General features: G+C 41.5%; 1 protein-coding gene across 2 annotated transcripts in view; it reads right to left on the bottom strand.

Moving 5' to 3' along the window:
- The window catches only part of ADCY5 (adenylate cyclase 5), a 411,020-nt gene extending 397,470 nt beyond the window's left edge, over positions 1 to 13,550 (bottom strand). For both annotated transcript variants that reach the window (XM_083153598.1, XM_083153599.1), the window contains exon 1: positions 11,024 to 13,550. In XM_083153598.1, the coding sequence (XP_083009724.1) occupies positions 11,024 to 11,950 (927 nt within the window). In that variant the 5' untranslated portion in view covers positions 11,951 to 13,550. The remainder of the gene's footprint in view (positions 1 to 11,023) is intronic.
- Positions 13,551 to 14,780: the final 1,230 nt, after the last annotated feature.

Raw genomic sequence — 14,780 nt, 5'->3', positions numbered from 1 at the left:
AAATAACATAAACGATATTATAATAAGGATATTATGCAAATATAAAGCTACACCAATGGCATATCTATAATGAGAGCAGTGTGTGTGGAGTTCCAGGGGGACCCAAAATGCACACACCAGTTTCGCACAGCAGCCATTTTCCTGGCAATTTGCGCACATAAAGTGGAGTCTTAAAAAAACAAAACCTACAGTGTAAGATAAACAAGCATGTACAGTATACTGGGAACCACACTATTACTACCCATTACTAGCGATACTATATGAAGGATGATTCGCTTCCAGATTTTCTTAAGCAATATCATGTGAACTATCTGAAAATACACAATGTAAGTATCAAGATTGTAAGTCATATGCATTATAGGATAAGTTCCATGAAAAACCCTCATTTCCTTTATAATCAGGATGCCAGGTGGTCTCAGTACTAAATGGGTTAAACCAGGAAGAAGGAAACCACAACCGAGCTGATATGCTTCAACGGGACATAGGCCAACAGAACCCAGATCACCATGGCAACAGGCTACAGCAATATAAGGAGCTTCACAGAGGAGGGTTTAGAGTCGCAAATACTAAGAGGGAGCCATGAATGATAACAAACACAAACACATGTGTCCATTTACACACGGATCTCGCAGACACCCACACCTTCACATGTGAAAAAAACAAAAATACAATCTTTATATATAGATATATATATATACACAGTAGATCCAATAAATATCTGGCACTCAGAGACTGCAGTAGTGAAAAATATGTGTAAATTACATATATTTTAAGAAGCCATCATAGAGCCGAACATTTTCGGGGTAACACCCCATCCGCATGGCTAAGGCTACAGCAAGTAAATCCAAACATGAGCATACTTGGTGTTTTTCACTGCTGTAGCCTAAGCCCCGAGGGCGGGGGGACACAGTGATAAATTGGTATAAATTTGTATAATTAGGAATCAAATATATCTAGATGTTACCTAGCTTCATAACTGCAACAACATTTCAATACTAACCTTTGCGGTACAATCTTTTTTTTTTTTTTTGCATTTTAAATGGATATGTTCAATAATTATTACATAATAAATGTCAATAAAAAAAAGTGACATCTGAATAACAATATGCTATACAGCAAGGGATAAGCTATTAAAAAAAATCTAGGTTGAACTTGATGGACGCAAGTCTTTTTTCAACCTTACCTACTATGTAACTATTTAATAAAATATACAGAATAATAAAATTGGAAAGTTGGTCAATGCTAGAACCTGGGACAGTCAAAGGATATTGAGATAACGGGCAACTATGCCTCTTTGGCATGCACACACGGGGGCTGTTTACACATTGGAGACTTGCACCTGCTCTAATGTTTGTAGCAGATTTACTAATCCTTGAAATTATTTTAAAACATTTGGGCAGATGTAGGAAGGAGTGATAAGGGAGGAGAAGTGAGCCAGTGGAAATGTTGTCCATGGCAACCAATCAGCTGCTCTGTTTATTTTATAGCATGCAAATTCTAGATGTTACTTCATTGCTGATTAGTTGCCATGGGTAACTTCTCCACTGGCTCACTTCTCCCTTATCACTGCTTAATACATTTACCCCACTGTGCCGAAACAAAGCGTTAAAAGATAAATTCCTAAAAAGGCAAAAGCTTTTCCAATGTGACCGTAATCCCAAGAACAGAGTAATGCTATGTACACATGGGTACAATCAGCATGAGATTGTGGGCCAGATGTATAAAGCTTGAAAAAGTGATAAAATGGAGAGTGATAAACAGCCAGCCAATCAACTCCTATCTGTCATGTTACAGGCTGGGTTTCAAAAATGACAGGTAGGAACTGATTGGCTGGTTGTTTATCACTCTCCAGTTTATTACTTTTTGAAGCTTGATACATCTGGCCCTTTGACTCTATACTCAAAATCGCATCGAGATCGCAGATCATATGCAGATCGCACAGGTTTTTTACCTTGCGATCCCGATGCGCACTCCCGCACAAAATCGACAGCACAAATCGAAACCCCGATAGACAGGGCTGCAATGACGATATAGTGCAAGTCGAATGTAGATAGCATGAATTGTTTGCAAATAGTACAGAGATAGCAAAGATTGTATAGCACTAGAACCTTAAGTCAAATAGCAAGGGAATCTTACCATGTGTACACACCATACGTGTAAAATGGAAGATGAGTTGCCAGTTATGCAAAGAGTAAAGCAAAAAAAAAATGCACAAATGCACTTACAAAAGAAAAAAAAATAAACCATTAATCAAAGAAAGTAAAATATGCTTTCAAAGTATCTTTCTTTTATCAAATGACGGATGAGCAGCATTTACAAAAAAGCAATGAAACATTATAATGCATTAAAGGGTACTTGTGTAATATCTGGGCGCCTGATTTTTTCATCGCATGCCACTACTTAAGGCATGCCATGAGACGAGATGGGACCCGATTTTCAAGCTTTTTAGACGTTCCTTGTACGATGTAAAAATCAGTAGCATCGCATGCCATTACAATGGCATGCGATGCGATGCGACCGACCCAATTTTTACATTGAACCCAATGTTAAATGGCCCCCCAGACCCGATTTTTAATTTTATACCCACCATGATGGTTAATTATTAGGTAAAATGTCCCCCCATTATTAACGCAATGCCACAATAAATGCAAACCCGAAGCGTGGCGAGCGCAGGGAGCCCGCGAGGGGCGGTGGTACGCGTCCTCTGACCTTTTCATATCCCCACTATCCACGTTGGCGTGGAGTTGACTTTATATAGTGTGGCGAGCGCAGCGAGCTACCGAGCCTGAAGCGTGGCGAGCGCAGCGAGCCCCACGAGGGGACGTGGAATACTTGTAAAGTAATGCGCTCGCCACGCTTCTGGTTGGCGTTGATTGTGGGGTGGCGTTAACAATGGGGGGCATTTGACATATTACCCATCAGAGTGGGTGTACTGACTATCAAAAATCAGGTCTAGGGGTAATTTAACATAGGAATCAGGCATCTGGGTGCCTGTACAATTAAAAATCGTGTCCAATCGAGTCGCATCGCATGCGATATGACCGATTTTTGGTTGTACAATGACATAAGATTAAAAAATCGGGCGCCCAGATAGTACACAAGTACCCAACAAAGAAACTTAAAAAGGTGACAGAACTGAGTTATAATAAGGTTATTTTAGCATATGTCTCTAAATAACAGATCTACACAGACTAGGGTGATTTGTGACTTTAACTACAATAGATTGACAGTCAATAGGTCAACACCATATGGTAGATATCCATTAGGTTGACTGGTATGAAGGTTGACAGTTACAAAAGGTCGACATGGTAGAGAAAAGTTTTTGTTTTTATAATTTTCAACGTTTTCATCATTTACCATCCACTTGGACTACAATAACTACCCAAAGTCCCCCCCATAGGTGTCGGAACAGAGGGGAGCAAGGGGCAGCTGGACCCCCCCAAAACACTTCACAGTAGCCAATGTAGTGGTTCAGTGTCATGATGAATATAATCCCTCCTGGCTGCTCAACCTCCTCCATTCTCCACCTGCCTCCAAACCCCCCAATTGTGGCAATAAAGATTCCCCATAGTATCCTTTAAAATGTTTGTCACATAAATGTGTGCGTATGTGTGTGGACGGATAGATAGATAGACAGACAGATCTGGTAGGTGGTGCGGCAGGTAAGTCCAGCTGCCCTGAGGGGGTGACATTCAGTGATTCAATACACCCCCAAGTTCAAAACCCTGGCATTATATATATGGCATTATATATATATTGCATGCAAAGGTCCTGGGTGATTTAAGATGCATCGCGTGCGATTTTTCCACTCTGAGAAATCGCACAAGTATACGGGGGATTTAGTCACCACTGAACCCACAGGGACGTTGGTCAATATTCTAATATGTTAACATATCAGTGTTTACTTGATGGATATTGTTATGGTCAATGTCGACATCATGGCAACATTATGAAAATGACGGCATTCTCATGTCAGGATTATGCATGTCGATATTATGCCTGTTGACATACAATGCCACTCTCTTATGAAGAGATTGTTTATGTCAATTTAAGAGGCGTTGACGAAAGTACAGATTTATACTTTAGTAACACTTTGTGCTGTTTACTGCCAATAGCGCTTATCTGCTGTTCAATTCTAGTTTCCTATCCCCTTTGACAACTTTAGGAATGCATCTTTCAATTTATCAATAGTCAAACACATAGCTTTTGTATACAAGGTAATACCATCTTGACAGGGGATTCATAATTGTATCTACTGACTATTATAGATATAATTTGTTCCTATAGCATCACAATATTATGCAGCACTGTTAAATACATAAAATATTCAATCTTGTACATCTTTTGTAGCTAATGATTACAGAAACATGACATTTATATGGTACAATAGAATGGTTACGATAGGCTAAATATAATTAATACTGCATGTAGGTTATTCTAGCAGTAATTGTATCTGAAATCTAACGGAGTACAATAGAGCCAGGCAGGTACCAAGCATCTCTGCGCCCTTCTCCCTCACTTTCTGAATTACAAACAGAGGAATTTGACGAAACTATGGAATGCATAAGCCGCAGTAAAATCTTCTACTTATTCAACACAACTCTTTCCAAAGATACTTTTTTTGAAGCTTTTTTGTCCCTGACCACCACCGCTCACTCCTGTGTGACAAGCCTAATTCGCACCCGCGGCTCAGAATCGCTGCATTACGATATCACCACTCAATGCGTTTCTATGACCAGTGGGAGCGAATTAGACGCATGCGCATGGTGATGGAATTATTAGACACTTACACAATATTAGTATGTGTTGGACTTAGCCAGACATAGCCAGTTCAACCAAACCAAACAAACACCCAACCAACCACTGTACCATACTTATCCTACTCAGTAAAAAGCCAGCATGATTTAAACAGAATACTGTTTGATCTGATACAGTGGAAATAGTGCAGCACAATGGTTCTATAACTGAGAAGTATGGACAGGTAGAACAGATACTAGTACTGTAAATGAACATGTTTTGCTGCACAATAACTTGCCTATGTGGTGCATCCAATGGCCAACATTTAAATGTTACTTTGACACTCATGTGTATCAAATTTACATCTGCATCAGAGTGTCTGGCAAATGTATTAAACAGCGTGGTCATTGTACATGCACTCTCATTAGTGGAGTTGAGGGAGGGAGAGAGAAAGAGTGGTGAGAGACAAGGTGGCATGAGTGATAGAGGAAAACAGAGGGTGAGAGCAGAATGAAAATGACTGAAAGGGAGAAGGGGCAAGAGGGAAAAAAAGAGGGGATGAGAGAGTGACACAGAGATCAGTATGCAAAACGCCTTGCATTGTGGATTTCTTACATCCCACCTTATTGGGTACATGCCCGATTTAATAATGCCAGTATATACCTAGAATTGCAATTAAAGTCACAAGGAACAGCTCTTTTCAGAGATAGTATTTATTGGAAGGGGCACTATTTTGTCTCATTTAGACCAGTTTTGATAAGAAACTAAGATAATAACATCTTATAAAGGCCCAAATGAATTGCTATATTTCTAATAGAGGTGGATCAAAAAAAAATAATTACTGATAATTCGTGCAGCAAAACATGTGTCCCCTTTTAATTTATAATGAGTGTAACAGGATGCTTTAAGATGTATATATGTCCATATATGCAGGGTGGTGATCCTCTCTCCAATGCAGCTGTATGTTTGGATACTGCCGTATTAAAAGCCGCTCAGCAGTCTGCTGTGGATGTTATACATAGACAGTCTCCTATGCAAGGCAGCAGTTCAGTGGTCTGCTGTAGATGCCGAACACAGCCGGCGTCTCTGATGTAACGAACAACGCCGACTCCACAATACTCAATCACCAGTGTTACATGGGGTGTGGGTTGTTAGGTCTACACCAACTACTGTAGGTCGACAAGCATTGGGTCGACACCACTAGGTTGACAGGCAGCAAGGTCAACTTGGGTCTAGGTCGACATGGGTCAAGGTCGAAATGTGTATAGGTCGACAGGACATTAGGTCGACATGGGCAAGGTCGACAGTCAATAGGTCTACATGGGGTTTTTCGCTGGTTTTTTTTACCCGAATGTCGACACAATCAACATGGACACCGTTTGAAGTGCACTGCATCCCTTCGCTTCGCTTGCTATGCTTCGTTCCTTGCTATGTTCTCCCACCACGCCGTAGTGGATGGCAGGGCATGAAATTCCACCTGTGGGCACAAAAAGTAGTGAAAAACCCCATGTCAACTTTTTGACTGTCGACCTAGCCAATGTTGACCTAATGCTTGTGTCGACCTAATGACCTGTCGACCTAGACACATATCGAACTAAACCCATGCTGCCTGTCGACCTAGTGATGTCGACCCAATGCTTGTCGACCTAGTTGGTGTAGACCTAATGACCGTATCCCATTGCAGGATGGTGTAGGTAGTCCCCCCACTCTTAGTTGGTAGTAGGGGATAAGGAGGTGCTGCTCACAAATTTCAGGGTCTGCAAAAATGTCAACTGATGTGTTTCGCTTTTAACAATGGGAACTTTATCAAAGAGTCGTTAATATATTGCTACACAAATTATCAGTAATTGTTGTTGTTGTTTTATCCACCTCTCTTATCTATTAGGAATGTAGCCTTTCTTTTGGCCCTTATCAGATGTTATTATCTTAATTGATTGAGACCGGTCTTGTTTAATAAATGTTTTATATTTTCATATAAAATTGTTGTCCTTTATCCATGTCAGCCCTGTGTTTAAATAGCGCAAACTAACAACCATATTTAGAGATTCTTTTTGTGTGCTTATAATAAGCTTGATATGCCACTTCAGACATACTTACTTGCCTTGCAGCTTAATACTGTAATTATTGAACTTCCTTAAGGTGTGTGTGCATACACGCATCAATTTACTTTGATTCGATTTGATTTGCTTTGGATTTCCCCAATTTTCGATTTTCCAAGTGTGTAACCCCCCACTGTGGACCTTGCTGCTGTATCCCTCCTGAGATTGGTGACTCCTGAGCCGGCATCTGGACCTGGCCAACCCCCCTCCCTGATATCAACGTGGGTGAGAAGGAGTGATTTGTGGACAGCCCAGCAGCATTTGCCCTGTGGGATTGTTTTATGCCTTATATACTTCAATTGTTTGTGAGTGCATTTTTAGGAATAAATTACTTGTGCTTTTACTCAGACATACTGCACCAATGTTTGTCTGTATTGTCTCCAATCACCAATATCTCTTGGTTGAGGGTGTTTGGAGACGATTTTTGTATGGTTTCAGGTCTCAAAATCCTTGGGCCATTGAACTTCTGGATACCTTATGAATAGGTCATGTATTCATTTGTTTTTCACCTTAAAATTTGTGGTGTGCACCTTATGAAAACTAAGGACAGCGCTAGTGGTTGCATAATACTTTTTGTACAAATTGTCTATTTTGTGTTGGTGATTGACAAAAACACCAGTATTATTGCAACTTAAGCAGCATATCTTTTGTCTTGCGCTCAGATCTGGGATTTATCTCTTTGTCCTTATCAGATGTTATTATCTTAATTGATTGAGAATGGTCTTGTTTAATAAATGTTTATATTTTCATATAAAATTGTTGTCCTTTATTCATGTCAGCCCTGTGTTTAAATAGCGCAAACTAACAACCATATTTAGATTCTTTTTGTGTGCTTATAATAAGCGATCTGGGTATGCCACTCCAGACATACTTACTTGCCCTGCAGCTTAGTAATTATTAAACTTCCTTAAGGTGTGTGTGCATACACGCATCATATTTACTTGTGATTCAATTTGATTTGCTTTCGATTTCCCCAATTCCACCCCCTTTCTATTTGGCCTTTGCTTCCCATTCAATATCACATTTGATCTGCACTTTTACTTTCGATATCGATATCAATTTCGATGTGCATTCAAGGCAAAGTGTACACGATTTATGCTCTCATCTCCCAGTGCCGACCCAGGACCCACCCGTGGTGATGTCACCCCCCCCCCCCCCCCCAACATTATGCCGGGTCTGGTGGACACTGTAAAGGGGTCACATGCTAGGTCGCACCCGTCTTGGAGGCTGGTCTAAAATTCCTGGTGCGACCCAACAGGACTTGTTTCCTAGCACGGCACCAGCAATAAAAATTGTATCCATCGGGACCCCCCGAAATCGCGTCGATCGCATCGCATGCAACCAAATCGCATGCGATGGATGTGATTTTTACATTGGAATCAATGTAAAATGGTCCCTGAGACACGATTGTACAGTGGCCCCAATACCCCAATTTTTATTGTTTCCCAACCCTGATGGGTCAAATGCGCCCCCATTGTTAACGCCACCCCATATAGTGTGGCGAGCGCAGCGAGCCACCGAGCCCGAAGCGTGGCGAGCGCAGAGAGCCCCCAGAAGGGTGGATATACAATGAAAAAATTGGGTCCATTGGCCCATTTAACATTGTTCCCTATGTAAAAATGCATCCATCGCATCGGTCGCATCGCATGCCTTAACTTAAGGCATGCGATGGACGCGATTTTTTAATTGTTGGGGAAAAGGCTAAAAATAGCCCTGAAATCGCGTCCATAGCATACCTTAATTTAAGGTATGCGATCACCTACGACTGGCTAGGAAACAAGTACCGACCCAACTTATCGGTATAAAAGGGGTATAACTTTGCCATATTTGAGGGTACAGACTGATTTCCCTATTTTCATCTGCACTCTCCACTGGTTAACACAAAGGTTTTCGTGATTATCTAATACAGTAGGTTGAAAAACAGGAGCATGCATACCCAAACTATGCAAATTGTGAGGGCAATAGCACAATCCGCAATCGCAGGTAAAGTTATCACAACTAATTTGATATCCCCTAAGAATAAAGCAAAACAAAGTTACAGCACACTTTCCTATTCTTTTTTGAATTTTAAAACATATGCATAGATCCATATAGCCATATGCATGGATTTATTTTGTGTACTGTTCTGTTTAATGTAAACACTGGTGCATTTCACGAGTACACTTTTTTTTGCATATTAAATTTAGTTTTAGTACTAATAATTTGCTAATTACTCAATAACCAGTGCCGCTAGAATCTGCCGTTCATCACTGTGTTTAATCATCTATATATATAGCTGAGCACAATTAAAGTTATTCTATTTTGAGAATCGTCTGGAGTGCAGCGTCCTTCTCCTGTCTACATGCATCATTGACGAAGGCACCCGACAAGCAGCCACCTGTTGGAGGTGTGCCCGGCACAAAACAGTCATATATATATATATATATATATATATATATATATATATATATATATATATATGTCTAGTGTTCGTGAGTCTCCGAAATACAGCCAACTCCTGGCAGAGAGTGAAACTACATCTCTTTCTCACACATGCACAAACATAGAAGGTATAGATGGAGCTGGTCTAATCTTTGCAGGGGCTGGCGATTCTATCGCCAGCCCCCCACCAGCATCCGGCTCCCACCAGGGGCGCGCGCAAGACGCTTGCACGCCCCGTGGCAACGGACCTTGTCCCGGGTCCCCGCCGCCTCCCCCGGTGCCCCTCGCCACCCCGCCGTCCCCCCTAACCTTGCCCGTCTCCCTGAAGCGGAGATGGACAGGGACCCGCAGCACCACCGTCGAGAGACTGGGGCGCTCATGCGTGCGAGACGCGCGAGATGCACGCGTGTCCCAGTCTCTATCGCCGGCGCTCGAGAGCGGAAAGGATCTGGCAAGAAGACACACGCTCCATCTGTAGCAGACTAGCTTTCGAAGCTTTTGCTTCGAGCGGGCTTACTAATATCTTGACAAGTACATAGAGTGGCAGACCATCAAACACTGAGACACTAGGAATAAGCCCAACACTGGATTGTTTACCTCCTACTTAGATACAATATTTGTAGTACTTTAAGAAACTGGGTTTGATGAAAGTGGAATGTAATGTGCTCAAAGAAATAAATGTGTATATTTGATTACACACAGAATTGCACACATCTTGCAGTGCGCCTGCTTCTATATGTATACCGAGTCTGCTACCAGTCATCATCAGAACCACCACTGTGCAAATAATATGCAAATTTGTGATTATGTCCCAATCTGCACTGATCGCAGTTGTGTTGACACACTTTCATGGAAACATCTTGTTAAAACCCAGCAATCCGCAAGTAGAGATGCAACTGAATGTGTACATCCCTGCATTGCCTGCACTTGTATATCGAACCAAATCAATGCCAACACAGACTGAATACACATCACAAACATGCATCAACCACTGTGCGTATGCAAATTATTTTATATAACAACATTATTTCTAATCATGGAGGCACATCAACTCACTGCTTCAAGTTCAAGAGAAAAAGAAGGAAACACCAGTATCTCCTGATCACCAACATATCACTTATTACCTATTACCACATAGATGTGCATTGGAAAATGTGCAATATATTCAACTATAATGTATAGGATGTGTTCAGCAGATAATTAAATCATTAAAGGACTGACCCTCTAAAATTGTACCCAACAAGAGGCATTTGTGACATTCATTATGTAGTACGGTCCTCTCTTCAAAACTAGTTGGTCTGCTCATTTACAAAAGTATAGAGGACAGGATGGCTTTTTCATGAGTGCTTTAGAATAGAAAAAGACTCTTGAATCAGAAAGTCACGCTTTATACAGGAATAAAAAACAACACAATGTGACCAATTCATTAACTGAATATATATATATATATATATATATATATATATATATATATATATATATATAATGCAAGTAAAAAAAAGTTTAAACAAATACTGTAAACACCACCATAACATCCATTTTCATTCAATATATATATGTTACTTGCGCCATCTCTCATCCTAACCTTCTGTTTATGTAACCCTTCTGTGTCAATAATAATAATAATAATAATAATAATAATAATAATATGATACAAGTCAAGTAAAAAAAAAAATCAAAAACTTCATGAAAGTGATTTGACAAGTCTTCCATGTGGAAGAACAGAAGACAAGCATAAGAAGCTGTACAGTAAAGAAGTATCTCACCTGTTTAAATAAGAATTCATCGCTGGTGTTGTTCTTTAGGGAGATGGCGAAATGAGTAGCAGATAAAATAACCCCACTGACAACAGCAGCCCTCATCCGCACTGGAAGCAAAGTGTAAATGGTGTAGATGAAAAACACGGTCCACCATATTCCATCGGAGGCACTCCGGGGTCTTACCAGCAAAACCGACACTACCTGAACCATAAAGATCACGATGATGACAGTGTAGCAAGCTATCCACATATAGTCTTGGTGGAAGTCATTCCTATTGCAGATGGCTATAAGTACAACAATGATCAGCATAGCCACAGCAAGGACAGCTACTTTAGGCACCTCGTAATCCCCGTGGACACAGTGGAATATGAGCATAACCAAAAAGATTAAAATCAAAACAGACATGAGCATAGTGAGGCTACTTTGGTTGAGCCTAAAGAAATAGCGTTGATATAGACGCTCAAGTTTATCTGACTGAAATTTCTTGGAGCGGAATATTTGCAGGACATCTGTACAGCACATTGCAATTGAAAAATGAAATTCCGTCCCATTGTCAGCCCCCTCTACTTTCCCTTTGGCCATCTTCTCATCCAAACCAAGCTCCACAGATTTTGGCCTCACCTCTCCTTTGGGTTGTTTCTGGGCAGGTTTGTTGTTGTTCCTGCTCTCCTCTCCATGTTCCTGCCATGCAGATTTGGACCTGAAACTAACCTTATTTTCTGAAATAGAATTATTTTCCATCTGGGGTTCATAATCTTCCTCACTTCTCCATAGCCCCATCATCCGAGAAGTCTTCTTTCTAGAAGACTGGCTTGAGTAAGGGTACCCATTGGCCCTGGTCTCTGCTTCTCCCCAAGCAGACCTGTGCTTTCCTCCTGCTTGCAATATGGCAGCCCCAAATCCTGGTGGGCTCACGCTGTTTGACCTAGACATGTCCCCTCACAACAAATGTTCAGTGATCCCCACCTAGTAGTTTTGCACTTAACATAGTGTTAAAACTGTAATGTTGCACTGAATTGTAATTTAAAGTAAAATCACAGAAAGCTTAACTAATATACACCATGTAATCCCAAATTATTGCAGCAACTCCATATAGTATTGTATTTCCAATTCTAATTATGCCACTACCATCTCTTCATATTAACCATCCAGCATAGGAGTCACTCACATGATTTTCATTTCCTTATGTTGCCAAATGTTGTTAAAAAATATATATAACATATGTCCCGTCCCCCCCCCCCTCCCCCCCAAAAAAAAAATCCAAAGGGAAAAATAACAACGTATTTGACTGCTGTGTCCCTAATCCCACTGTAGAAATATATGCACAGCTCAATCCATTAACAGCCTTCTGGACAGCAAATCCTCTAATAACACAAATTAAATCATTTAGAAAATCCAGATAAAAGATTTAAAGCAGGGAGTGATGACATTTTTTTAACTTCATCCGCAAATCTCTGATTGATGTGTAAGTGTGGAATGGATACCTGCCAGTAGTATCACACCTGGGCAGGTAGAAGTCGTTGTCACCCATGGAAAGCGTAGAGTTGAATTATTCCTCATGTTTTGCGTTTTTTTTTCCTAACAACGCTGGAATTAACCCTCATTTCTTAAACTCCGACCAATCCCCATGAAATGTCAGATGTGTTCTGTAGTCTACAATAATGCAAACAATGCATGATGGATGCAGGGGTGAATCAGCACGGAGATGCTGGGAGACATCTCCATGGACCTCACGGTGACTATCACTGAAACAGTGTCCATCCTGTTGATATCAGCATAACATTACTCCGTGAAGCTGGTGTTTCCCTAAGCAAACAGTACGATTGGTCAGATGTCAGTTAATGTGAGAAGGACAGGAGGGGCTGAGCGCCTCATCTGGTTCTGTATAAGACACATCTTCTGACAGAGAGACACAATTCTTCTGGATTCATCATTTTAGGTAATGTGGAATGAGGGTCCTCACGTATGGCAATACTTTTTGCTGGGCATCTTTCACTGAAATGGGAGATCGCGTTTGAGCTGCTGATACACAGGGTCATTCTCCAACCATCCCAATGTCAGCAATGTGTAAAGCAGCCAAGATCCTCAGAGCTGACAGGCTTGGATATTATCTTCTATTAAACGCTGGAAACTACATGAACAACTTGGCTTTACTCACCGTTTGCAGAATTATCAAAAAGACAGTCCAGCGTGGAATTACTCTGCTGCACCCACAGCAATTGGACACTGTTCCAAGCTTTTGCACAGTCTCCGAAATAGTGCACAGCAGCCGAGCTCTTGCACAGCAGCCCAGCTCTAGCAGACTCCCAGCTTCTACAGACGCACAGCTACAGTGCAGATCCCTACTGAACAGCTCTAGTGATCCCCTGATTGTGCAGTGCATAGAAACATGAAGCACATCTCACCCAGACCACACACTCCGGCAGCAACTGCACCAGCCGTCCACCTTTCCAGCAGTCTTTGTACTCTCATTCAACCAAACGGCTAGGACACGCTTCCCCTCCCTTTCCCGCCTCTCTCTACCCGGGATTGGCTCAGCAGCGCTGTCAGCTTTTTCCCACGTTCTTTGGTTGAGATGATATTTGATGCTTTATACCACACGGAGGGCGGGAGTAAGAGCGTGATACATTCATATACAGTGTGATATATTTCTATAGCATGTGATATATTTCTATAGAGGATATAAAGTAACAGCTAGGGAGGCGTATTAACATAACACTGGGGTGAGGGTGGGGAAGATCATCGGGGTGCAGATGACGCAGGGATATAACTGGGGCGAGGGTAGGAGGAAAAGGAATATCACTGGGGTGCAGATGACGCAGGGATATAACATTGGGGTGAGGGTGGGAGTTATCACTGGGGTGTAGAGATGACGCAGGTACTGTATATAACACTGGGATGAGGGGGTGATGCAAGGAAAAATACAACACTGGCATGAGTGTGAGAAAGAAATATACAGTATATATATACAGTATATATATATATATATATATTCAGGGGATGCAGTCAAAATCCCGACGGGCAAAATCCCGACAGGGTCAAAATCCCGACAGGGTCAAAATCCCGAATGGGTCATAATACCGACAAGGACAAAATCCCGACATTTAAAATCCCCACAAGGACAAAATCCCGACATTTAAAATCCCGACAGTCAAAATACCGACATATAGGATGTGCAGGTGAAACAGACAACAGGACTTTCCGTCGACAAGGTCGACATGGGTTTTTTCACTGTTTTTTGACCCGACGTGTGCCGACAGGCGGTATTTCATGCCCTACCATCCACTAGGGCGTGGTGGGAGAATAAAATAGTGTGCCGAGCGCAGCGAGGCTCCGTGCCCGAAGCATTGCGAGCGAAGCAAGCTATGCGAGCTGCTGCGGTTCACTTCCAACTGTGTCCATGTCGACTGTGTCGACATTCGGGTAAAAAAACAGTGAAAGACCCATGTCAACCTCGCGACCTGTCAATGGAAAGTCATGTTGACTGTTTCACCTGTACATTCTATATGTCGGTATTTTGACCCTGTCAGGTTTTTAAATGTTGGGATTTTGTCCTTGTCGGGATTTTAAATGTCGGGATTTTGTCCTTGTCGGTATTTCATACCGAATCCATATATATATATAGGGGATCGAATGATCAGGCGGCACTCTCGGATTTGATGAAAACACTTCAGTGAAAATTTATTGCTCCGACATGTTTCGGGCAGTGTATGCCCGTCCTCAGGGATCAATATAACAATACAAATAAACGTGATTTATACAC

The sequence above is a fragment of the Crinia signifera genome, chromosome 7, assembly GCF_055691185.1.
Source record: "Crinia signifera chromosome 7, ASM5569118v1, whole genome shotgun sequence".
Classification (NCBI taxonomy): Eukaryota; Metazoa; Chordata; class Amphibia; order Anura; family Myobatrachidae; genus Crinia; species Crinia signifera.
The sequence above is the reverse complement of the archived record's forward strand: the minus strand, read 5'-3'. Positions and strand labels throughout refer to the sequence as shown.